The 25,350-nt window shown below is 38.4% G+C and overlaps 1 protein-coding gene across 3 annotated transcripts in view; it reads left to right on the forward strand.

Annotated features, from left to right (window-relative positions):
• Me2 (malic enzyme 2) overlaps positions 1-25,350 on the forward strand; it is a 55,483-nt gene that overhangs the window by 24,194 nt on the left and 5,939 nt on the right. For all 3 annotated transcript variants that reach the window (XM_048363190.1, XM_048363188.1, XM_048363189.1), the window contains exons 4-15: positions 1,377-1,526; positions 2,820-2,895; positions 4,768-4,929; positions 5,408-5,511; positions 8,273-8,382; positions 8,472-8,569; positions 9,436-9,549; positions 13,388-13,502; positions 15,715-15,857; positions 18,830-18,932; positions 24,426-24,496; positions 25,121-25,219. In XM_048363190.1, the coding sequence (XP_048219147.1) occupies positions 1,377-1,526; positions 2,820-2,895; positions 4,768-4,929; positions 5,408-5,511; positions 8,273-8,382; positions 8,472-8,569; positions 9,436-9,549; positions 13,388-13,502; positions 15,715-15,857; positions 18,830-18,932; positions 24,426-24,496; positions 25,121-25,219 (1,345 nt within the window). The remainder of the gene's footprint in view (positions 1-1,376; positions 1,527-2,819; positions 2,896-4,767; positions 4,930-5,407; positions 5,512-8,272; positions 8,383-8,471; positions 8,570-9,435; positions 9,550-13,387; positions 13,503-15,714; positions 15,858-18,829; positions 18,933-24,425; positions 24,497-25,120; positions 25,220-25,350) is intronic.

Consider the following 25,350-nt stretch of genomic DNA (forward strand, 5'->3'; position numbering starts at 1 on the left):
ATAGTGCCAAATCAATGGAAAGTTGAATGAAGAGGAGTAGGGTATTGTGCATACTAAACATAGGAAAGTCTGACATGCATGCATGCATATAAGTATGTATGTACAGTAGGGAGGAGAGTGGCTGCAGAAGGAGACATGACCTGGATAGAGGTGGTGAAGCAGAAGATGCATCAAGTACAGCATCTCCAGGGTCAGGGTTGTAGTACAGTTGAGGAAATGAAGACGCAAATCAATATAGAACAAAATGAGGTTGGAAAGTAAACAGAGGTTTTATTAACTATTTTAATGCATTGGAAACCATTTAAGGAGAATGGAAATGATTACAATTAATGTTTTTGTGTGTGAGTGTGCCAGCCCTGGAGCTTGAATTCAGGGTCTGGACACTGCCGCTGAGCTTTTATGTTGAAGGCTAGTTCTCTACCACTTGAGCTGCAGCTCCACTCCCAGCTTTTCCATGGTTAATTGGAGATAGGAGTCTCAGGAACTTTTTTGATCAGGACTGACTTTGAAACATGATCCTAGATCTCAGCTTCCTGAGTAGCTAGGATTATAGGCATGAGCCACTGATGCCTGGCATGGTTAACTGTTTTTAAGAGTGGATTCGCGTAGGGAAGAAAAGTTGTATGTATAAAAACTAATTAGAGGTTTCTTGAAGAAGTCCGGATGAGAAATGATGGTGGCTTCAGTTGGATGTGGCAGAAGAAAATGAAAGTATTTGAAAGATATTTGGTAGGTAGACTCTGTAGGCCCCTGGTGATTTGCTAGATTAGGGTGGGGGAGGATGAAAGAGGAAGAAATAAAGAAGAATAGACTGACTGTAGATTTTCCACAGATCTGAAGATAGAAGAAAAAGTTTGGAAAGAAAGATAAGACTGTTTCAAAGAGTTAATTATATATTTGTGCCTGTGTGCTCTGTGTAGCTCTTAGTAATGCTTAAAATAATACTGAATTGTAAACTTCTTAGAAGGGGTGACTTTATGTCGTTGGAATTCAGAATAGTGCCTGGCATAGCTAATGTTGAGTAAACATTTGGATGGGTTTTACTTCATTTTGCTTCCTGATTCACATATCAGCCTTCATGATGACTCCTTCTGTAGGGTAGGGCCTCATGGTGATCTTTGCATTTTTCAGAGTTGTTGTACAGAGTCTGACTCTCAGTAAGGGTCTCTTGTTTTCTTCACTGTCATCTACCATTTAAATACATATATTTTTGTTGATTTGTAGTTTGGTGCAAAGTAGTTATAATTTATGATTTGGGTTGTTTTGGGGGGATATGTAGATGGGGAGGTAAGCCTACTTTTAGACATTTAGGTTAAGTTTTGAAAGCCATTTTTTAGTGTAAGGAAGGCTGACTCACTTTTTTTTCTTAATTTCAGATATATCTACATAATGGGAATACAAGAAAGAAACGAGAAACTGTTTTACAGAATACTACAGGATGATATTGAAAGTCTAATGCCAATTGTGTACACACCCACAGTTGGTCTTGCCTGTTCCCAGTATGGACACATCTTTAGAAGACCTAAGTAAGGCTTATAAAAAATAATGTGTATATATATATGTATTCATCTATAAATACATAAATAATTGTGTAAGAAAAAATTAATTCTATAGCACCTAGATTTTCTGTGTTAGTAGTCTCATCTCAACTATATATCTCATTTTACAGAAGCTTAATGTGGGTTAAAAGAGATTGGTAAAACCCCATCATGTTCATCTCTTTTATTTTTGTGCAAGTAGCACAATTCAAAAAAGTTTTATGAATTGAAAAAAAAGTTAGCACAGTTTATACATATATATACTACTCTTCTTTAAGGAATTATGTCTTTTTTGGGGGGGTGGGTATCTTTACTTTCCCCACAGGTCTTAATTCTGGTGGCAGATTTCCCATAATTACCATTAAGGTCTTTTATCTAAGCTGATCCTAGGGCTTGAATTGAACTTAGGGCCTAGGCACCGTCCCTGAGCTTTTGTGCTTAAGGGTAGTTTCTACCACTGAGTCACAGTTCCACTCCATCTGGACTTGACCTTTTTTAAAAGCTTATCAGATGATTATGTACCCTAAGAAAAACCGCTGAGACAATACTGGTTTGAGCTACAGCAGTGATGCCTAAGTTGCCACCAAACAAAGTAGATATAAAGATTATTCAGAAGCAGTGGGATCCGTGGGAACCATTGCTGCCTGACCATTCTGGATCCTATGTTTTCTCTGTGCCTTTCCTTTTCTTCCTCCCCCTCTTCCTTTTTTGAAATTCAGATGATCTCAGAACAGTATACTGTGTTTTAACTTTTCCTTACCTATCCTTAACTATGTATACTTCAAAACAGTGTGCTAAAGGTGATAAATATATACTTTTTATTTGTTAAATTGCAAAAGTAATCAATTTAAATGATTTTTCACTTTTTCCTGATGTTTCTTCAATGATGTCATCTTTTGTGTGAATTTTTACCTTTTCAGTTTCAGTGAGTTTCAGTAGTACTTTGGCCATATTCTGCTTCCTTATATTTGATGATCTGCCTTTATTATTTTGTAGAAGAATATTGGGTTTATTTTCCCATGTGATATGGATACATTTCTTGGTAAAATGAATACATCATTTAATAATAGTCTTTGTTTTAGCCACTATGTAAACAATGTAATTACAATTTGAAGTAGTTGAAAAGTATTTGGAAACAAAGCTGTGTGACATAGCTAAGTCTTTCTGGGAATTATACTATGTCTTGTTTTATTAAAATATCTAAGAATTCCAGTTATGGACAAGAACTTAGGAACAAACAAAACTGTCATGAAATGCAAAGGTGTTTTTGTTCTGTTGCAGGGGATTATTTATTTCAATCTCAGACAGAGGTCATGTTAGATCAATTGTGGATAACTGGCCAGAAAATCATGTTAAGGTACTAATAGCACAACCCTCCTTTTCACAATGTTTTCTTTGTCCTTGTAAGTTACTTCTAAATATCCAAGAACAGTTTTTTGTTGTTGCTCTGATATATGCACTTGTACATGCAGATTTATGCTTTGTGACAGGTAGAAATGGTAATAGTAAAATGGTTTACTGGTGTTCAGTGTCACTCTAAGAATAAAATTGAAGCTTTTCCAAAAGGTGAACCCAAACAGTCACTAACACTCCAGTCTCTGCTTCTGTCTCACTAATTATTTTAGGTAGAGAAAAATACACTAAAATACCATGAAAACTTAATTCTGAGATAAATGCTTTTTTTAAATAAGAGTTAAATGTAACACATATAAAACCCCTGGCTGTTTTTCATAAAGCAAAATGTAATAGCTTACTTCAAGATTTTTGGTGGGGTGGTGGTGGCTCATGCCTATAATCATAGCTGCTCAGAAAACTGAGAATCTGCCTAGTTTGAATCCAGCCCAAGCAGATAAATGTGAGACTTTTATCTTCCATTAGCCAGCAAAAAGCTGAAAGTGGAAGGGTAGCTTAAATGGTGGAGTGCCAGTCTTGTGCAAAATAAGCTAAGGGAAATGGCAAGGCTTGCATTTCAATTCCCAGTCCCAGTACTCACAGATACTCACACAAAAATACCTTTTGGTAGGCTTTTGTGTTTATTATAGGCAGTGATCTTACTTGCATTTATTACATATGCCTTCCTTACCGAGTAGATACAGATGGAGAATCATTAGTTCAAACAATCTAGAAAAAAATTGATAAAATAAATGAACTCATGGTATCATCTTAAATATATGTAGGTATGCACTTTTTTTTTATTCTACATCCTTTTCTCCTTTTTTTATTTGGGTTGCACTTCTGAACTTAATTTTTTTATTATGGTAATCTCTTCATTGAGGGAATTTTGTTCACTTCCCTCATATTTAGTCTTTTTAAAAGTATGAATCCTTCAGTCAGTATCATTCTGTTTACAAGCCAAAGCCAGGAAAGTCAAATCTAGTTAATTCTACCCCCATACTCTGGGGAGCTTAATATGTAGATGTTCTGCCACTTGAGCCATGCTTCCAGCCCAGTTTTGCTTTTGCTTGTTTTTGAAGTAGGGTTTCATGTTGATGTCTGGGGGGCCTAAATAATTCTCTCCATGTAGCTGGAGTGACAGGCATGCTCCATCACACCCAGCTTTTCAAGTTGGTTGAGATGGAATCTTGAAAACCTTTTACCCTTGGAGTAAGGAATGTGACTTGGTGGTAGAATGCTTACCTAGCATGCACGATGCCCTGGGTTCAATTCCTCAGTACCACATAAACAAAAAATACAACCATTAAAAGAAAGAAACAAACAACAACATCAACAAAAAAAACCCTTTATCCAAGCTGGATTCAGACCACAATTCTCTTCCTCCACCTCCCTAGTAGTTAGGATTACAGGTGTGAGCCATTGCATTCAGCTTCTTTTTTTTTTTAATTAATATATCAAAATAGGCAGAAATCGGGCTGGGGATATGGCCTAGTGGCAAGAGTGCTTGCCTCGTATACATGAGGCCCTGGGTTCAATTCCCCAGCACCACATATACAGAAAACGGCCAGAAGTGGTGCTGTGGTTCAAATGGCAGAGTGCTAGCCTTGAGCAAAAAGAAGCCAGGGACAGTGCTCAGGCCCTGAGCCAAGCCCCAGGACTGGCCAAAAAAAAGGCAGAAATCCTAGATTAAGTGTGCTTCATTGGTCTACATTGGAAGTGAGAAACTATTTTAAAAGTGAGAGCGAAAACACATGAAAAAAATGCATTGATTTAATGCCTCATTCTTGAGCAAATGTAATTTTCTCTGTTTTATTTTGTCTCGTTTGTTATTAAGGCTGTTGTGGTGACCGATGGTGAGAGAATTCTGGGTCTTGGAGATTTGGGTGTCTATGGAATGGGAATTCCAGTAGGAAAGCTTTGCCTGTATACCGCCTGTGCAGGAATACGGCCTGAGAGATGCCTGCCCGTGTGCATTGACGTGGGGACTGACAACAAAGTGAGTAATATCATTTTACCCTTTGATCTTCCTCTTGGAATTCTTCAAAATTATATTCTGGCCTGGGACTGGTAGCTCATGACTTCCTAACTCATCAGTCTGAGATCTAATACTCACAGTTTAGAGCCAGCCCAAGAAGTCTGTGAGACTATTTCCAATTAACCTGTAAAAAGCCAGGAGTAGAACTGTGGCTTAAGTAGTAGTGTACCAGCTTTGAGTAAAACAAAGCCACGCAAGAGTGTGAGGCCCTGAGTTCAAGCCTAGAACACACACCAAAAACTTATATTCTTATTTTGAGGATGATGATTTAAGGGAAAAAAATCCTTGGGATTAGATGTTAATCTTTTTCTTCAACTCCTTTTAATATTCATACAAATAATAGTAAATTAAGCTAGTAAAAGTTTCTAAAATGGTAACAAGTTTTATATGTTTAATAATGTAATGAAAGGTTTTATTTTTCCATTGGTTTCTTTTATAGGCACTGTTAAAAGATCCATTTTACATGGGTTTGTATCAGAAACGAGATCGTTCGCAGCTTTATGATGATCTGATTGATGAGTTTATGAAAGCAATCACTGATAGGTAACTTTAAAAGTTATATCATAGATACAAAGGCACCTTTAATTGGGGAGAGGGACTGTAGTTTCTGTTGTATTTATGTCCTGTGAAGATAAACAGATCAAGATTGAAAATTTGGGGACTTTGATTTTTAACTGTCCAATGAGATGTGCCCATAGTCGGTGGAAGTCCTGTTCTACCTTGCATGCTGGAGTTTCCAGACCCCTGAGGAGCCGGCACTCACCTCTCCCAGCAGACCCTCACCACTCCATCCTTCCTGCAGCCCAGGACTACAGTTGAGCCCACCACTTCTCAGAAGCTCTCCTGCATTTTTGTCCTGTAAATTCTCAGACCACTTGGTCTTCCTCTCCACCTCTTTGCAGTGCCCAACCAGTTTGTCTTGCTCCTGTGTTCTCAGAATTTTTCCCCTTGACTACTAGCAAATCTTTACTTTCTCTTTTCTTCTGCCATTTTCACTGGATTTTCTTGCTTTTTTCCATTCAGAGTGGACGAATGCATATCCTTATCTTCACAAGTTGAATATATATCTTGCTAGGGATTAAAACCCAGGGCTGCATACTTGGTAGGCAAGAGCTGTATGCCTGAACTACAAGCTCAGCCCTCAGTGTGCATGTGTGTGTATAACATTTAATGTTAGGGCCTTTATACATGTGACTTCTAAACCCAAGTCCACTCACCTTCTTAGTTCTGCATCTCTAACAGCTGGAATCCCCAGTTGGGATATTCTGTTGCTATTCCCTTTTCATGTCTTAAACTAAATTCTTCCCCTTTCCAAACAGCCTATCTTCTATATTCCCCACCACTTACAATTGTGATTATATTCACCAACCACACATGCATTCAAAGATTGCTTAAATATACTTGGCACTACCATTTAAATACCTCTTAAATGTATCTCTTCATTACCACAGCGTTGCTCTCTCCTTATCTGTCTTTTGGATTCCTCTAAATCTTATGCTATTTCTCTTCAGTTCATCTTTTTTTTTTTTTTTTTGCCAGTCCTGGAGCTTGAACTCTGGGCCTCTGCTCTGTCACTGAGCTTCTTTTGCTCAAAGTAAGTGCTCTACCACTTTAGCCACAGAACCACTTCCAGTTTTTGTTTGAGTAGCTTTATTGGAGATAAGAGTCTCATGGAATTTCCTGCCTGGGCTGGCTTCGAGCCACAATCCTCAGATCTCAGCCTCTTGAGTAGCTAGGATTTACAGGTATGAGCCACCAGTGCCCAGCTATTTTTATTATCTTTAAGTAGTTGTACAAAGGTGTTACAATTCAACATGTCACTTTATGAGTATAATACATCTTGATCAGTATCATCCATTTCATCGTTCAACCCAACCCACCCCTCAATTTTTTTCACTTTCATAGGATATACATTAACTATTATGACAACATTCTCCAACTTCCTCTCCTCATTTGTCTCTCCTCATTTGTCTATCACCCTTGTGAACCTCCTCCCACACAAAATAAATACTAGCTTCTTGATATTTTGTTAGGCCATAAGTAAGTTTATTCAAAGGAATTATACTGTTTGAAATTTCCCCTGCATATATCATACTTAGGTTAATATGCTTGTGTATATGTGCCTATGACCCTGGATGTTTACATATATTTGTAAATTAGTTCTAGCTTCCACAAATGAGAGAGACATGTTTCCTTTGTCTTTCTGGGCCTGACTTACTTGACTTAAACATAAAGTTTTCTAGCTCTACTCATTTCTTTGCAAATGATGTAATATTCTTTCTAAAGGATGAGTAAAATTCCATTGTGTATATATACCACATTTTTTGGATCCATTCATCCATTGAGGGGCATGCATCTGGGCTATTTCCATATCTTGGCTATGGTGGTTATGCAAATACTGTATCCTGATTTGTAATCTTTCGGATAAATGGTATCGCTGGATCACTGGGCAGTTCTATGTGTAGTCTTCTTAGAAATCTTCAAACTGCTTTCCACAGTGGCTGTACCTGTTTACATTCCCACCAACATCTATCCTAGCATCTGTTATTTGTATTCTTGTTGATGGCCATTCTAACTGGGGTGAGAGGGAATCTCAGTGGGTTGTTTTTCTTTTTAAATTTTTATTGTCATTATAAAGGTAATGTACAGCAGAGTTACAGTTATGTAAGAGTACATTTCTTTTTGAACAATGTCACTCCTTCCCTCGCTCTGTCCCAGTTTTTTCCTCCCATCCCTACCCACAAGCAGTGTTGGATTTGGTTTTTTGGTCTGTGTTTTCTTTATGGCCAGAGATATTGAGCATTTTTTCCTATGTCTATTCTATTGGTCATTGTTACTTCATCCTCTTAGAAGTCTCTGTTACACTTCTTGCCCATTTATTAATTGGCGGAGACTAGAAGTCCAGCCTGGGCAGAAAAGTTGATGATACCACGTATCCTTGGTAGGAAGCTGGATGTGGGGGCCCATGCCTATAATCCCAGCAACAAAAGAAGCCTGTAATAGGCAGATTGTGGCTCAGACATAAGCCTGGGATCCTGGATGGGAAGCTCGATTCTGTCCTAAAAATAATGAAAAATAGGACTGAAGGTGTGGCACAGCAGTGTCTAGCCAGCTTAGAAAGCAAGAGTCCCTGAATCAAACCCTAGTACTACCACAAGAAAGGAAAGGGGAGGGAAGGAAAGTGTGTGAAGGGAGAGGGGATTGAGCGAGAGAGAGAGAGAGAGAGAGAGAGAAACATATTAGAGAGGAAATGGATTTAACAGTGGTATTTTCAACACTACCATTATGATTTTTCTTCTCTTAGATATGGACGGAACATACTCATTCAATTTGAAGACTTTGGAAATCATAATGCATTCAGGTTCTTAAGAAAATATCGAGAAAAATATTGTACCTTCAATGATGATATTCAAGGTAAAAAATAAAGGAAGCTAAGTTTCTGATTCTCAGTTTTTAAACATTTATAATATACTTTAATTTTTTAAATTTGTTTTTCTTTATAGGGACAGCTGCAGTTGCTCTAGCAGGTCTTCTTGCAGCCCAAAAAGTTATCAATAAGCCAATCTCAGAGCATACAATCCTATTTCTTGGAGCAGGAGAGGTGAGTTTTGTAAGCTTTTAAAAATTTAAAACGAATGTTCTTCAGAATTGATGTTTATAATAACAAAGTAGAGGGTATGAATTCAGCACCTCTTTTTTGTTTTGTTGGGGTTTTATTTTGTGCCAAGATGAAGGCATGAACTCATCGCCTGGGTGCTGTTTTAGCTTTTTCATCCAGTGTTAATACTCTATCACTGGAGCCACAGCTCCACTCTCCCTCTCCCCACCCCTCACCCCCGCCTTTTTTTTTTTTTGTGGGAAGGGGATGGTGGCTAATTGGAGGTCAGAGTCACATGGAAAGTGGAGCTGTAGTTCAAATGGTAGAGCACTATCCTAAGCAAAGTGCAGGTACACATACACAAAAAGACTCTCAGGTACTTTCTTGTCCAGGCTGGCTTTGAACCATGATCCTCAGCTCTCAGCCTCCTGAGTAGCTAGGATTACAATGTGAGCTGCCAATGCCAGACTTTAGCACCTCTTTTTCAAAATACGTAATTTAAGGGCTTGGAATGTGGCCTAGTAGTGGAGTGCTTGCCTAGCATACATGAATCCCTGTCAATTCCTCAGCACCACATATACAGAAAAAAGAAAGAAGTGGCACTGTGGCTCAAGTGGTAGAGTGCTAGCCTTGAGCAAAAAGAAGTTAGGGACAGTGCTTGGGCCCTGAGTTCAAGCCCCGGGACTGACACAAAAAAGTAAATCTAATTTAAAATGTTTAGAGAGAATAATCATGAATTAATTTTATACAACTTATAAAGAAGAATAAACTAAATATTCTTTAATACCTAATCTTTCATGTATAAATTAATCAAACATTTGCATTGGACTCTAGTCTTGCATTTTTTAACCCTATGTTTTGTTGGGCAGGCTGCTCTTGGAATTGCAAATCTGATAGTAATGTCAATGGTGGAAAATGGCCTCTCCGAAGAAGAAGCACAAAAGAAAATCTGGATGTTTGACAAAAGTGGTTTATTGGTTAAGGTAAAGTTCCAGACTTAAAAACTCAAAAGAGTATTGTTGTTCTGATACTTTAGTTGGATTTTTTAAAAATATATCTGTTTCTTCAAAGCATGTATCTCACTGGACTATCCAAACTGCACTACTGTGGACCTTCCACTGTATTCTTAACACAGATCCTCCAGTCTCATTGTCTTTTATAAGGACTCTTGCTTCATATGCAATTCATAATCTCTGTGTTGGCAGCAGACTTACTCGTTCTTGCCTTGTCCTTGGGTTCTTTGTGTGTACGTGCATGCATGTGTGATGGTGGGTGAGCCAAAAGTGTCCAGCTTGTTCTCTGGCTCTTATGACAACAAAGATGAAAACCTTCAGGCTTAAATTTTTAAGTAATATGATTTAAAGTAACAGTAGGTTGAAGTGTTCCAGACATTGTGACATGCCTTTACAGGTATTATATATGATTGTACTTGGCTGCTTAAAAAAACTTAATTGTGTGTGAAGATGATGATTGGGATTGAGGCCAAGGCCTTGGGCATATGTGCTAAGCACAAGCTCTACTTCTTATTCACTGAGCCCTCAAGGAACTTAGAATTTGGGTTTTGTTTTATTTTTTACAGGGGGGGGGATCAGTCTTGGGGCTCAAACTCTGGGCCTGTGGGCACTGTCACTGAGCTCTTCAGCTCAAGGCTAGCGCTCTACCACTTCAGCCACAGTGCCACTTCTGGTTTTCTGGTGGTTAATTGGAGAAAAGAGCTGGGCTGGCTTTAAACCCGGATCCTCAGATCTCAGCCTCCTGAATTACAGGATTACAGGCGTGAGCTACCTGCACCTGGTGAACTTAGAAATCAGTTAGCATTATAGCTAATAGTTGAGTAGAAATTACTGTTATTATTATTGTTTTTGGATGTGGGGCAGGGGAGGGGGAGCTGGTCCTGGGGCTTGAACTCTGAGCACTGGCCTTAAGCTTTTCTGCTAAAATCTAGCTCTCTATCATTTGAGTCACAGCTCCACTTCTAGCTCTTCGAAGTTAATTGGAGATAAGAATCTTCATGGACTTTCTTAGCCTAGCTGTCTTCAAACTGTGATCCTCATATCTCAGCCTCCTGAGTTAAGCTAGGATTACAGGCATAAGCCAGATCTTGGCTTTTGAGCAGCAATTATTGAACACTTTGGGCATCATAATCCCCCATAGCAATATACTAAAAGTCAATGCACATTCTCTCAGAAAGTAAGGCATGTATTCCTGAAACTCATTCATGGGTAGTAAAGTGCTCTTCCCATCAGTTGTCTTATCACCTTTCAGTCCTGGCTGCGTTCTTTGGAATTAGATATATATATATATATTTTTGGCCAGTCCTGGGCCTTGGACTCAGGGCCTGAGCACTGTCCCTGGCTTCTTCCCGCTCAAGGCTAGCACTCTGCCACTTGAGCCACAGCGCCGCTTCTGGCCGTTTTCTGTATATGTGGTGCTGGGGAATCGAACCTAGGGCCTCGGGTATCCGAGGCAGGCACTCTTGCCACTAGGCTATATCCCCAGCCCCTGGAATTAGATATTTTTATTAGTTGTTTTTGTTTTTGTTTTTTGTCATGCAGCTTGAACTCAGGGCCTGAGCACTGTCCTTGAGTACTTTTTTGCTCAATACTAGTGCTCTACTGCTTTGAGCCACAACTCCACGTTGGTTTTCTGGTGGTTAGCTGTGAGTAAGAGTCTCATAGACTTTCCTGCCTTGTCTGGCTTGGAACCTCGATCCTCAGACCTCAGCCTCCTGAATAGCTGGGATTGCAGGCACGAGCCAGTAGCGCCCAGTTTATTAGCTTATTTTTTTTAAGGTAAACAAAATGAGTTTATTTGAAAGTGAAAGGAAAACTGTGAAAAGAAAATAGAGAAAACCTCCACCTGGAGAGGGGACTAAAGTGGAGTCTCTAGATTTTTTTCATATTGAATAAAAACTGTTTGAGAGTTCAGACTGTCCAGTACACATAGTTCTGTTGTATTTTCACTTGTCCACACCATAATGACCTAGTGGTTACTTGTCATTCATATTACAAAGCAAGCTATCTCAGTGTACATTCCCAGTAGTCTATTAAAACAAGAAACAAAGAAATCAAAGTATATAAATGAAGCTTAAATTACACAAAATTGAAAGTAACCGTAGTTTGAAGTATACAGATCAAGAACTTTATATGCATTTTCTCCATTAGTCCTTCTGAAAATCATGGACCTTTGTTTGTTTGTTTGCTGGCTTGCTTCCTATGAAGCTTAGCAGCAGTCACAGAAACTGAATTTGAAAATAGTCAGAAACTTGTCCAAAGTGATCAGCTGATATGCAATGGAGATAGAATTCAAATGACAAAGCCTTCCTGTGAACCCAGGGCAGCTGTGACTACCAAACTTACCAGTGTGTCAAATACAAACATTGGCAGGGCACCGGTGTCTCACACCTGTAATCCTAGCAACTGAAGAGGCTGAGATCTGAAGATTGTAGATTGAAGCCAGCCTAGATAGGAAAGTCTGTGAGTCATTTATCACCAGTTAACCACCAAAACCTGGAAGTGAAACTGTGGCTCAAGTGGTAGAGCATGAACCTTGTGCAAAAAAGCCCAGTGACAGTGCCCAGGCTCTGAGTGTAAGCCCCAGGATTGGCACCAAAAAAGGTAGATTTTAGGGCTTCACATCTTTACAAGGCTGTTGGAGGGAGAGGTATTTATTTTATTAGTATTCAGTTTCATACTTTATTCCGCCATGGTAGATTTCATAAATGTCTCTCCATTCTTCATTGTAATATAGAATGAATGCAGTGTTCGTAGCTACAGTGGGTTTCCCTGGTACCAGTGGGAGTGGGAGTCTCTGTTCATCTGTAGGTTTGTAGTTAGCATTTCCTTTGGGATGTACAGGTACCTTGACCTCTGGTTTGCTTCTCATCCCTGCTGGTTCCTAATTAATGCCAACCATTTTGAGACTTTTGAGTGTCTTCCAGTAAGCCTCTGTGTAGAGAAATGTTCGGTAATCCTGAGGCAGACCATAAGAAACCAGTGTGTTGGTCACTGATCTTTTGAGGTTATACTTAAGCTTTCAATTAACTTCTCAGCCAAGTAGTAATGGTCTGCTGTTTTTCCAGCACTTTCTGATTCTGGGGATATTTTGGAGTTCTGGTGGAAAAATTCACATTTAGGGGGAGCTTTTCTCTTACCATGATAAAGATGATGAGTTTCTCATTCTGCATTTTTTTTCCAGTAGGTTTTTTTTCTGCTTTAAATCTTTGAGAAGGTTTTTTCATTGTTTTAGCCTAATGGGTTTTTTTGTTTGTTTTAAAACTGGGATTTAGGTAGAAAGGCATTACTTTTTTATGGCATTACTTTTTAATTTAGCCATCTGGAGACAGAATGCTCTATTCCTGTTTCTAAACTCTTGGCAGTACAAGTCCAGGATATCTGTCGGAGGCTCTGAAATCCCAAAAGATTTTCCTGAAATTCATTTGGTGGCAAATCTAACTGACTTGAATGTGAGTTGAGCTACTGAGAGAGGCCTTCTTACTTCAGAACAAGTAGAGAGGCTAGAGGCGGGGGGTGGGGGGCGGGGGGGGGGGCGGGGGTGGGGACGTGCGTGGAGCTTTCACCGAGTACACACAAGGCCCAGGGTCAAGTCTTCCACAGTGCTACAGTCAGTCAGCCGGCTACTCAAACTTTACTTAAGAGGTCTCTTATTCCAGTTGGCAGAAAGCAATTGTATACCTGTTACATTACCATTTACCTTTCTCAAGTGTGTGTATGTTTGTATCTTCTCACTTAATCTTTATTTTAATATGTACTTATTATAAAATACTGTGTTTGTTTGTTTGTTTTCATTTAAAAACTTTAGGGGCGAAGTGCTCACATAGATCCCCATCAGGAACCATTTGCTCACCCAGTCCCAGAGTATGTCCCTGATACTTTTGAAGACGCGGTAAATGTATTGAAACCTTCAGCTATCATTGGTAAGTAAAGTTGTTAATAAAGTTAGTGACTCTGTTACTAACTCTGTTACTGTTTGTAACTACTATGTAGGATAAATAAAAATCAATTGACATTTCACCTAGGTTTTAGCATACACAGTTGTCTCTCTGTGTTTGTGGGGGCTTGTTCCAGGGCCTACTACAGATTCCAAAGCCTGATATTGAATGGTGCGGTATCTGTACACAATCTCTGCACTCTCCCCCACAGTCTACTCATCTCTAGATTAGTTACCGTAATTTATTCGGTGTCAGAGCTCTGCAACTAGCTGTTAGACTGTATTCCTTAGGAAAAGTGACAAGAAAAGGTCTGCAATGTTCAGTACAGCCCCAGCTTTTCTCCTCCAATATTTTTCAATCTGCAGTTGGTTGAATTCACGTATGTAGAACCCCATGCATAAGGGGAGCCGACTGATAGTTTGTGTATGTGTGTGGTAGCTTAGTTGCCATGCATGCAAATTCCTTTCAAAAGATGTCACTTGCTGGATGCCTGTGGCTCATGCCTGTAATCCTAGCTACTCAGGAGGCTGAGATTTGAGGATGATCATGGTTCGAAGCCAGCCTGGACAGGAAGGTCTGTGAGATTCTTATCTCCAATAAACTACTCAGAAAAAGCCAAAGTGCTGCTGTGGCTCAAGTGGTAGAGCTTTTAAGCAAAAGAAGCACAGAGACAACACCTAAGCCCAGAGTTCCAGCCCCAGGACTGGGGGGTGAGAAGGGAGGGAGGAAGAAAGAAAATATGTCGCTTATACTTTCAAGGTGCTAGAAGCTATATAGTTAACTGCATTACGTGTATACTCTCTCTTTATCTCCTAGGGGATTCTTTTGTAAGTGACAGGGTCTCATACCAAGTGTGATGATATATATATATAATATATATTATATTATTATTATATATTCTATATATAATATATAATATACATATAATATATGGAATATATAGAATATATGTAGAATATATATTCCATATATTATATAGAGTATATATATTCTATATTATTCTATATATAATATAGAATATATTATACCAGCACTCAGGAGACTGAAGCAAGAATTCCAGGCCAATCTGAGTTACATAATGAAAACCTGTATTGAGAAAATAAGGGAAGAGTGAGGATTGAAGGATATCTCATTATGTTGCTCAGGCTGGCCTCAAAGTCCTGGGCTTAAGTGATCCCCTGCCTCAACTTCCCAGGTAGCTGGGAGTATGGATATATACATGCATGCCCAACTTCTCCTAGTGCTTTGCTTTTGAAGTTGTTATGACTGTTGGGCTTGAAAACCTTAAACAGATCAAGATTATTTGTCTGACCTTACCAGGAAAATACAGTGCAGTGTCAGATTTGTGTTTGTGAAAAAACAAAACTTTCCATGAGTTTTGAGATAGGAAGGGAATTGTTGGCATCAGACTATATCAACATTAGCACTTGAGTTTTCAGCAGCAAATGCAAGTCTTTAAAAGAGATGGCTATTTGATTTCCTGGGTATCTATAAGTTTGACTGGACGATCTTGCTTAAAATTTTATTGCTTTTTATGGAGAACCCCTGCTGAATGTTAAACAGTAACACACAGTCATCAACAGTAAGTTCCTGTTGTTGGAAAAGTTTCTTCACCAAAAAGGACATTTGCATTGTATAGTGAGAAGACATCTTAACAGTTCCCTAGTCACATTCCTCTCAAAATTCAGTGTGGAAACACATAAATCTCATTGACTGCTTCTGCAGGGTCAAGGAAATGAAAAGGCAAATTCTGTGGGAATAACTGGTCAGCTAAGGCATCTGGTTATCTCCAAACTTCCACCATGGCTTAACTGTTCTTCCTTTCTGCTTCCACAGCCCTGTGTACAGAGCACCTGTTGAAGGTTCTTTAATTTTCTATTGCTTAAGAAAAAAAACCAAAACTATAATCTGCCTGTATTATCCTCTTTAGGATAGTAGTAGTATTGGGGTTTGAACTCAGGGCCTTGTGCTTCCTAAGTAGTCTACCACTTAAGCCATGTCCTAGTTTTTTTGTTGTTGTTGTAGTTATTTTTCAAGTAATGCTTTGTGTTTTGCCTCAGCTGGCCTTAGACTATTATATTTCCTTACCTATGGCCTCACCTATGATTTTGTAATGGTGAAGGTATTATAGAAATGTTGTTGGTAAGAATTTCTTTATTACACTTGTGCTGAGATTGCTTTTTTCTATATGTTGCAGGAGTTGCAGGAGCCGGCCGGCTTTTTACTCCTGCTGTAATCAAAGCCATGGCGTCTATCAATGAAAGACCTGTGATATTTGCATTAAGTAATCCTACCACAAAGGCTGAATGCACACCTGAAGAGGCTTATACACTTACAGAGGTATTAGTCAGTGATAATCATATGATTGAGTATGCCTGTTATTTTTCTTCCATTTATTACTTACACATTCTTGCACTTTGTGGTTTTGCTAGCGATTGCAACATGAATCCTTGGGTCACCAGAGTCTGACATTAATTGCTTGAAACAGTTCTGGAAAACCGTTACCTTACAACTCCATCTTAATGCCCCCAGGCTGTCTGCAGTACTGTTGTTTATGTGTCTTAAAGTCAAAAGACACTTATTTTTGTAGAGAAAATTTTCATTTAGACTCCCCTCCATTTAAATCTTCTTCTGTCTATGTCTCTATCTAGGATCATTTTTCTCCTACCATTAGTGTAGATCTGATGAATACTCCTGAAAATTTGCTTATTTTACCTTCACTTCTGGTTAGGAGTAAAATTTGGTAGATGATTTGTTTTAAGACTTTGAAGATGCTACTTAGCTGTCCCGGGTGTACTACAAAGAATAATCATTAGTCTTAAGGTATAGTGTACATCTTCAGATTTGAGAAAAGGAAAAAGCAGTATCTAAACACTGAAAATGGTTGTATGTGATCAGGTATTGTTGGTTCTATAGTGTTGGTTGGAGATATTTCAGTTTTCTATAAATGATCTTTTAGCCTAACCTATAGATATTAGGTTATTTTAGTTAATTCTTAAGTGGTAGTAGGTATTTCAGTCATTCTTTATCATACCAAAATAAAGTTATACTGTTTGAGCAATATTGTTTTCCTTGGCTCTGACTTTTTTGGGGGAAGAGGGATTATATTTAGTATATAAAAGATGTTATGTGGGATTTGTCATAGCGAGAATCTGGAACCAACCCAGATGCCCCTCCATAGATGAATGGATCAGGAAAATGTGGTACATATACACAATGGAATTTTATGCCTCTATCAGAAAGAATGACATTGTTCCATTTGTAAGGAAATGGAAGGACTTGGAAAAAGTTATACTAAGTGAAGTGAGCCAGACCCAAAGAAACATGGACTCTATGGCCTCCCTTATTGGGAATAATTAGTACAGGTTTAGGCAAGCCATAGCAGAGCATCACAAGGCCCAATAGCTATACCCTTAGGAACACATAAGATGATGCTAAATGAAATGAACTCCATGTTATGGAAACAAGTGATATATCACAGTTGTAACTACTTTCAACGTCCTATGTGTATGTGTAGTTTCTATTATTGATGATGTTCTTGTATCACCTTCCTATGGTTGTACCTACACTATCTCTGTAATCTTATCTGAGTATATTGGAAACCGTGTTTACTGGTATTGGAAGTAGGAAATTCAAAGGGAATACCAAATTTGAGAGACACAGGGTAAAAAAAGAGAAATAACTACAAAAGCAATACTTGCAAAACTGTTTGGTGTAAGTGAACTGAACACCTGGGGGGGGAGGGAAAGGGGGGAAGGGAGGGGGGCATGAGGGACAAGGCAACAAACAGTACAAGAAATGTATCCAATGCCCAACGTATGATACTGTAACCTCTCTGTACATCAGTTTGATAATAAAAATTTGAGGGAAAAAAAAAGGCAAAAAAAAAAAAAAAAGATGTTATGTGGGGCTGGGGATATGGCCCAGTGGCAAGAGTGCTTGCCTCGTATACATGAGGCCCTGGGTTCAATTCCCCAGCATCACATATACAGAAAATGGCCAGAAGTGGCGCTGTGGCTCAAGTGGCAGAGTGCTAGAAGCCAGGGACAGTGCTCAGGCCCTGAGTCCAAGCCCAGGACTGGCCAAAAAAAAAAAAGATGTTATGTATACATTAAACTTTTAGTCCTTTTCAATAGCAGGGGCATTTAGGAATAGTGAAGGTGCAAAAAACATTATATGCCATTATAGTGCCTAGTACTAAATTCAAATGAATATAAGAAGTTGAAAGCCTTTCCATTGTTCTTTTCTCCTGTTTTGTTCTTTGTTTTGTTTTGTTCTTTTGAGACAGGTCTCACTATGTAGCACAGGTTGTTTTTGAACTCATTATGCAGCCCATGCTGGCCTGGAATTTGGGATCTACTTGCCCCAGCCTCCTAAGTGCTGTAGTATGGGCCTGTGCTACCCTTTCCCTGTATGATAGTGGGATGACACCACATGCCTCTTACATAAACTGACTCCTGGGAGAAGTTATATCATGAGTGTTTAACAGCTACACATTAGAGGGGTAACATTTATGAAGTATCTAGAAATATTATAGCCTTAGATTCTGATTTTTTTAATTATTTTTATTTTTATTTTTTTGTCATGGGGCTTGAACTCTGGGCCTGGGTGCTGTCCCTGAGCTCTTCAGCTCAAGTCTAGCAGTCTAGCACAGCGCCACTTCTGGTTTTCTGGTGGTTAACTGGAGATAAGAATCTCATGGACTTTCCTGCCCCAACTGACTTTGAACCATGATCCTCAGATCTCAGTTTCCTGAGTAGCTAGGACTACAGGCATGAGCCACCAGCAACCATCAAGGGTTTTTTTTTTTTTTTATCAGTGAAATGAAGATGATAACAAGCACAGAAGACCTTCCATGAGAGTTAAATTAACTTGAGTTAACACCTATAAAGCCCCTGGTACAGAGCCTAAAATAGCAGATATACAGTAAATGGTAGTAAATTAATTTTTAAATTTCCCCTTTCATTCACAGGTGTTTACATTAATCTTTATTATTTGGAATGATATTTATTAACCATTTTAATTTTACAAAGGAAATATAAGTTTCAGGGTTTTAAAAGTTGATTAATGGGCATCATTCAATTTCATTTGGATGTGTGCTCTGGATAAAACCAACCTCATTCTAGTAGAAGGATTTTGATAGCAAGGTATGTTATTTAATAAATGAAACCTTGTTTCTGGGCAACTGTGTAATTTACTAGTGGATTTAGCTCTGAATTCACCTCAGTTTTCTCATGCGTGTAAAGGAACTAAGCTGATATCATTTTATTTCATTAAGTAATAAAGCTGGCACGATTTCATTTCATCAACAGGGGAGATGTTTGTTTGCCAGTGGCAGTCCATTTGGGCCAGTAAAACTCCAAGATGGAAGAGTCTTCACACCAGGTCAAGGGAACAATGTATATATTTTTCCAGGTAAGTGCCCCCATTGTTTGTGTTAGAAGTCAATAGTTAGTTACATGAAAGTGCTTAATGGAATTCTTTGGCACTTAAGGTTCAAATGAGCAACAGTGTTTACAATATAATTTTATTATGACTATACAGGGAAACTTCAGGAATTCAGCACATCAACTTGCTCTGTTTCTCAGGATGTTTATTCATAGCGTTCATCAAACTTGTTTTTATTATAGAAGAAATGATGCATGGTTCGTTAAAATGCAGAGGAACAGAATGGCATAAAATTACTTACCCCTCTTTATTTCCCTTGCCCCCTCCTTATCACAGTTCTCACATGAAACTCTGGTTGGTGGGTTGCTCTGACTTTTTGTGGTCAGAAAAAAAAGTCACATCCACTTGATTTTTTCTGTCCAGATTCTAATAAATTCACCCTGTGCAGGAACATGCCTCTGAACTGTAGACATGGTGCTCACAGGCCTTCTAAAGCCTCTCTTCCTCTTCTGCTCACGTTGTCTTCCTGCTTTGAGCTCTCCTGACTCTACTTGCATACTTTTATCTTTATATAACAGACTTAGAGATTATGATAGCAATTTTTGTAGTTTTCCAAATGAACAAATAAAATCTGCTTTTCAGCTTTCTTTTCATGTTCTGCATCACAGTTTTGGTAGTTAATATTTCTACATTGTGGAGAATTTTTGCGTGTGTCAGTATCTCACCTGTCTCAGTCTCGGTTAGTCTCAAACTCCCAATCTTCCTGCCTCCACCTCCCTAGTGCTGGGGACAAAGTTTTGACTTTATATTTTACTGTTTTCCCTGCTTTGTCTATGGATTGTGATTATTCAAAATCATGAAAATAAGAACAGAAAATTTCATGATAATATTAATCTAATTAGTCGGCAATTGGACTGTGATTTGGTAAGTGTACTAACACACAATTCCATATCACTAAGTTTCTGAGACTTCAAATCTTTCAAGTATGAAATGTAAGGAATTTCCTTTAATTTCTTGCCAGCCCTCTTCCTTTCTTCTTGATCTTACTTTGCAGCTATTTCTTATATCCCTTCTTCTCTCTCCTACGTGGTGAACTATGCTAGTCCATTCTCTGTCTTCTGTGTATGCAATATGTATGTCTTTGAATAAGCTTTTTTTTCCCCTGAAGAACACGTGAACACTTTCTGAATTTTTACAAATCTGAAAATGGTGTTATTTTTATCCTCTCACTTGACAGTTTAAATAAAGATTTGTAAAGTCAAAGTCACTGTCCTCAGACTGTTGGTGGTTTTCTTCCATTCACTTTTAGTTAAGTCCAGCAGAGCTGATAGGAAATCTAGCCAATGAGATTCATCTTTTATATGTCTAAAGGTTTTTCCTTTCTCATAATCTTTCTTTTTAAATTTCTGAAAGCATTCTGGGGTGCATCTAAGTTAGAGTTCATTGCCATTATCATACATGTCTATGACAGAATAATTTCATTATAGAAACATATCTTCATCTTTTCCTGTGGAATTAATGTTAAACCATGGTTGAATTTCTGTTACTGTGTCAACTTTTTTTTCTTTATTTGGTGCTAGTAATAGGGCCTAGGCACTTAGCTTTTTGCTGGTTAATTGGAGATAAACATCTCATGGATTTTTCTGCCCCAGGCTGACTTCAAACTAAGATCTTCATATGTCAGCCTCCTGAGTAACCAATATTACAAGGATGAACCACAAGCTCCCACCTTAACTTTTAAATTTTTTTTTTTGGCCAGTCCTGGGCCTTGGACTCAGGGCCTGAGCACTGTCCCTGGCTTCTTCCTGCTCAAGGCTAGCACTCTGCCACTTGAGCCACAGCGCCGCTTCTGGCCGTTTTCTGTATATGTGGTGCTGGGGAATCGAACCTAGGGCCTCGTGTATCCGAGGCAGGCACTCTTGCCACTAGGCTATATCCCCAGCCCTCAACTTTTAAATTTTTTTTTTTTTTTTTTTGGCCAGTCCTGGGCCTTGGACTCAGGGCCTGAGCACTGTCCCTGGCTTCTTCCCGCTCAAGGCTAGCACTCTGCCACTTGAGCCACAGCGCCGCTTCTGGCCGTTTTCTGCATATGTGGTGCTGGGGAATCGAACCTAGGGCCTCGTGTATCCGAGGCAGGCACTCTTGCCACTAGGCTATATCCCCAGCCCTCAACTTTTAAATTTTAATTCACATTTTTGCCATGTCTTTTATCTTGTTGGTGGTGGTGATGGCCTCAATCTTGAACTCGAGGCCTGCACTCAGGCCCTAATTTCAAGCCCCACAACTGGCAAAGAAAAGAAAGAAAATTGTCAATTATATGTTGACTCTAATAAAAGATTAGGGAGGGACTTGTGTCCTGAAATACTGTGATTGATGGCGAATGACTGCTTGAATCACATCATGTGTCCTAGCTTAGAACACATGCCCATTTGGGGAAAATTAACTGTTTAGTGTAAATTAGAGAAAAAGGATTAGGGAGAGAGCTAGAGTTGAGTGAGCAAGCATTTGAAGTAGTGTCATATTACGAGTACTCATTGGCTATGAGTTAAGTGGCCAAGAGGCAAAAGTGTTGTCCCGGAGGAAGGACAGTACTGGTACCTTATCCAAGTCTGACACCTATCAAAGAGGATTCTGGAACACTTTATCCCACCCTCTGCTGAAAGCCTACCAAATGGCACCTAGGAATACAGGTGTTCTCAGCAGCAACAGTGGCCCATCCAAGAAACCCAAAGCCTCTGGATCGCCAGTGCCAAGCAGAAACAAACAAAAATCTCTGAAACACACTATCTTAGTCCTCAAATTATTTGTATTAATAAAGTTGTAGAGTTTTTTTGTATTTCCATTTCCTGCATGGGGAGCAGGAAATGGTTCTTTTTTTCTATTTCTCTTTACTTTTAACCCTGTTGTCCTAAATTAAATCTATACTAAAATTTTCAAAAAAAAAAGAAAGGAATCCAAAAATACAACCCCTATTAAAGATAAACAAGTCACATAAAGAGACATGACAGTGTAAGCCAAAACCAGCAAAAACCACAATAGAAACAGCTATGTTAAAACTTGACATGTAAGTGCTATAAGACACAAGTATGTTTATTATGTTCGTGACAGTAAAAGCCAAACTTGAAAACTTCAGTCAAAAGTCACAAATGGCCACCTGTGGTGGTACACGCTGCTTATCAACGAGGAGAATGAGTTCCAAATCAGCCTGGGTTAAGAAGAAAAAAAGTCACAATTGTAGAATTGAAAAAACATTAATCTAGATCAAGAATTGAGTGATTGGACCAAAGAGAATCAAGTGGAGGAGGATAGGTCAAACACACACACACACACGGGGGGGGGGGGGGGGGGGAGAAAGATAGGAAAGTACAGAAGAACAGATAAGAATATATCTTTAATTAGTATATTTTTAATTAAAATCCTAGAAGAAAATGACAGTGAGTCAGAGGCAATGTTTGTATACCTCTTGGCTGAGAATTTCTTTGAACTGATAAATGATCATAGCTATCCAAGAAACTTACAGAAACCTCTGCAAGAAATTGACACTTCTGAATCTCATTGTGAGGCTTAGAAAAATCACAGCAAGGAGAAAGCATGAAAGCTCCCAGAGCAGAAGTATTTCTGTCAAAGGGGTAACTGTGAAATGGACATTGATCTCTCCAACATCAGTAAACTGCCAAAAGGCACTGGGATGATCTGTTGTGGTTTGCTTACATGAAATACATGCCGGCCCAGAATTCTTTACTCAGTGCAGTATTTCTCAAGAACTAAGGCAAAATGAAGACATTCAGAAAAATAAATTCACCACCTCCAGAGTTGTATGTAAGGAAAAGAAATCTTATTACTTAGGCTGAAATATGTCATCCCAGATACAAGTTCTAAGATGTTAGAAGTAATGAAGACCAAAGGAACTTGAGAATGTGTGGGTAAATCAGAATCAATGTAGTTTACAGAGGATAGAACAATTATGGAGTATTTAAAAAATACAGAGTTTGTATGCACAACCAAGCTTTTCATTTAAGTGGAATTAAACTATTATGAGTGAGTGATCTAGCAGGAAAATGCATTAAAAACTAATGAATTACGTTAGCTACTTATGGCTCATGCATATAATCCCCACTACTTGGGAAGAAGTTAGATTGGAAGGGCCCACCACTGAGTGTCAAATGTGTGGTTGAAAATGCACCTCAAGGCACAGTATTATGAAATCACAGAACATCAGATACAGAAGTCAAGCTCCTACTTCCTTATAGATTTGAAGCCAAAACACAGTTTTCTGATGGGTCTCTAGACTCAGATGGACATTGGGTTTGTCACCAGCATTGGACATGAGGTACCACCTGAAAGTTCTGCAGGAAATTTTCAAACCAGAATTCAAACCCAAAATATGGACTAAGTGGAGAGATATAAATCCATTATCAGAAAGGCACGGTTTCAAATCATACATTCCCCAGAAGCAGATTTTTAGGAAATCACAGAAGAACTTGCCCTGCCAGAAAGAGTAGCAAAACACTGAGGGGAAGAAGGGGAATTAGGAAATGATTCTGAAATAAACAGAGTTCCTATACTGATAAAGGAGTTTCTAAAATGACAATCCCCGAAGTTGAATGGAGAATCAATCACCTGTCCAAATTGGAGCTCTAGCAGAAGAGGGAACATCAGGTAACCAAGATAGCAGATGGTTTAGACAATTGGAGAGTGAAATGAAATGCTGAGCACTAAAAAGTCAAATGGAATGAGAGGGCAATAATTAACTTCAGAGGAAACAAGTTATGAAAAGAATTGTATACAGTGTTAATACATGGCTAAGCTGTGAATCACATATGAAGTCATAATAATGCAAACATTGACTGAGCCTAATTGTATTGGGAAGAAAGAGAAGGCTGGAAATAGGAAAGAAAACTAAATGCTTACTTATCACAAAAAAGGATTGATGATCTCTCCTCCCCCCCAGAAAAAAAACCAAAAATATAACATTATTTAAGAGTGAGAAATATTAAAATAATCAGTTAAATAATTGAAAGTAGTCACCTCTATTGAACAAGTAATGGAGCATTAGGAGTATGCTGTGGGTTTCTTTCATACACATACATGCAAACTAAATTGAGGAAAGCTACTTATTTCTAAAATTATTTCTTTAGTGGATAAGTATCGTAAGTTAATACAGATAATTCGATGTGAATTTAGCTCAGTTTGTTTTCTTCTGGGTTGCTGTTTGTGATTTGGTAAATCGGCATTTATTTCCTGCAATAGTAGTTTGGCACCATTCATAATTTTTTTTTCTTCTGATTCTAAGATCTCTTTTTTAAAAAAACTTTTATTGCTATTATAAAGGTGGTGTACAGAAGGGAGGGGTTACAACTTCATAAGTCATTTCTTTTTGGGCAGTGTCACCCCTTCCTTTGCTCTCTCCCAGTTTTCCCTCCCATCCCTGCCTACAAGTTGTTCAACATAGTGTCCACTCTTACCTTTCTGACTTTGTAAAGTAGTCTTACTAAATAAACTACTTAAAATGTGTTCTAGGTGTGGCTCTAGCTGTTATTCTCTGTGAAACCCGACATATCAGTGACAGTGTTTTCTTAGAAGCTGCAAAGGTAAATATGTCAAATACTGTTTATTTTATAAAGGATGAATCACAAAGACAAGTGGACAAAGCAGAGAAAATAGGCTAAATCTGCTTTATTAATGGAAAAAAGTTAATTGTCCATTACTTTTTTGGTCTACTTTGACAGATGTTTATAAATTATAAACCCTTTTGTATCCACAGCATTTGGACTGTATTTTATAGACACCCATATCCACATGTGTGGATGCATATGTGTGTACACACACCCTTTTACGAAGGTAGCACTGTGATTACACGAGTAAACTAGATTCTTCTCTATATTTAATGGGCAAATACTGAAGTTTGGAGTTCTGACTATTGAAGCTACAGACATCACAAAAGGAATTCTGAAGCACTCCAATTAATACCAATATTGGTGTCTGTTTTCTTAGTGGCTGTTGGTATTATGCCAGGCTCTGTATGTATCAGTATGCCTTTAAATTTCTTTATTGTTCAGTGGAGAATAATTTTAATTCCTGTAGTGGTGTAGTGTATTCCTGTAAGAAATAAGAATTTAATTATCTCTTGTCTTCCTCTTTTTCTCATTTTTAAAAGTTCTTCCATTTTTCTGCTACTTCTGTTAAACAATAGTAAAATTCTGTTTTCTCTTCAGGCACTGACAAGTCAATTGACAGATGAAGAGTTAGCCCAGGGGAGACTTTACCCACCACTTGGTAATATTCAGGAAGTTTCTGTTAATATTGCTATTAAAGTAAGTGACTTTATGTGTTCATATAAATGTTACTGACATCTTTCACAAATAACACAAGTTCATTAGAGGTAAATTTGAAACACTTAGAAGTGTGCAAAGAATAGCCAGCTTCTACTCTTTTTGTTTGTATC

The sequence above is a fragment of the Perognathus longimembris genome, chromosome 15, assembly GCF_023159225.1.
Source record: "Perognathus longimembris pacificus isolate PPM17 chromosome 15, ASM2315922v1, whole genome shotgun sequence".
NCBI lineage: Eukaryota > Metazoa > Chordata > Mammalia > Rodentia > Heteromyidae > Perognathus > Perognathus longimembris.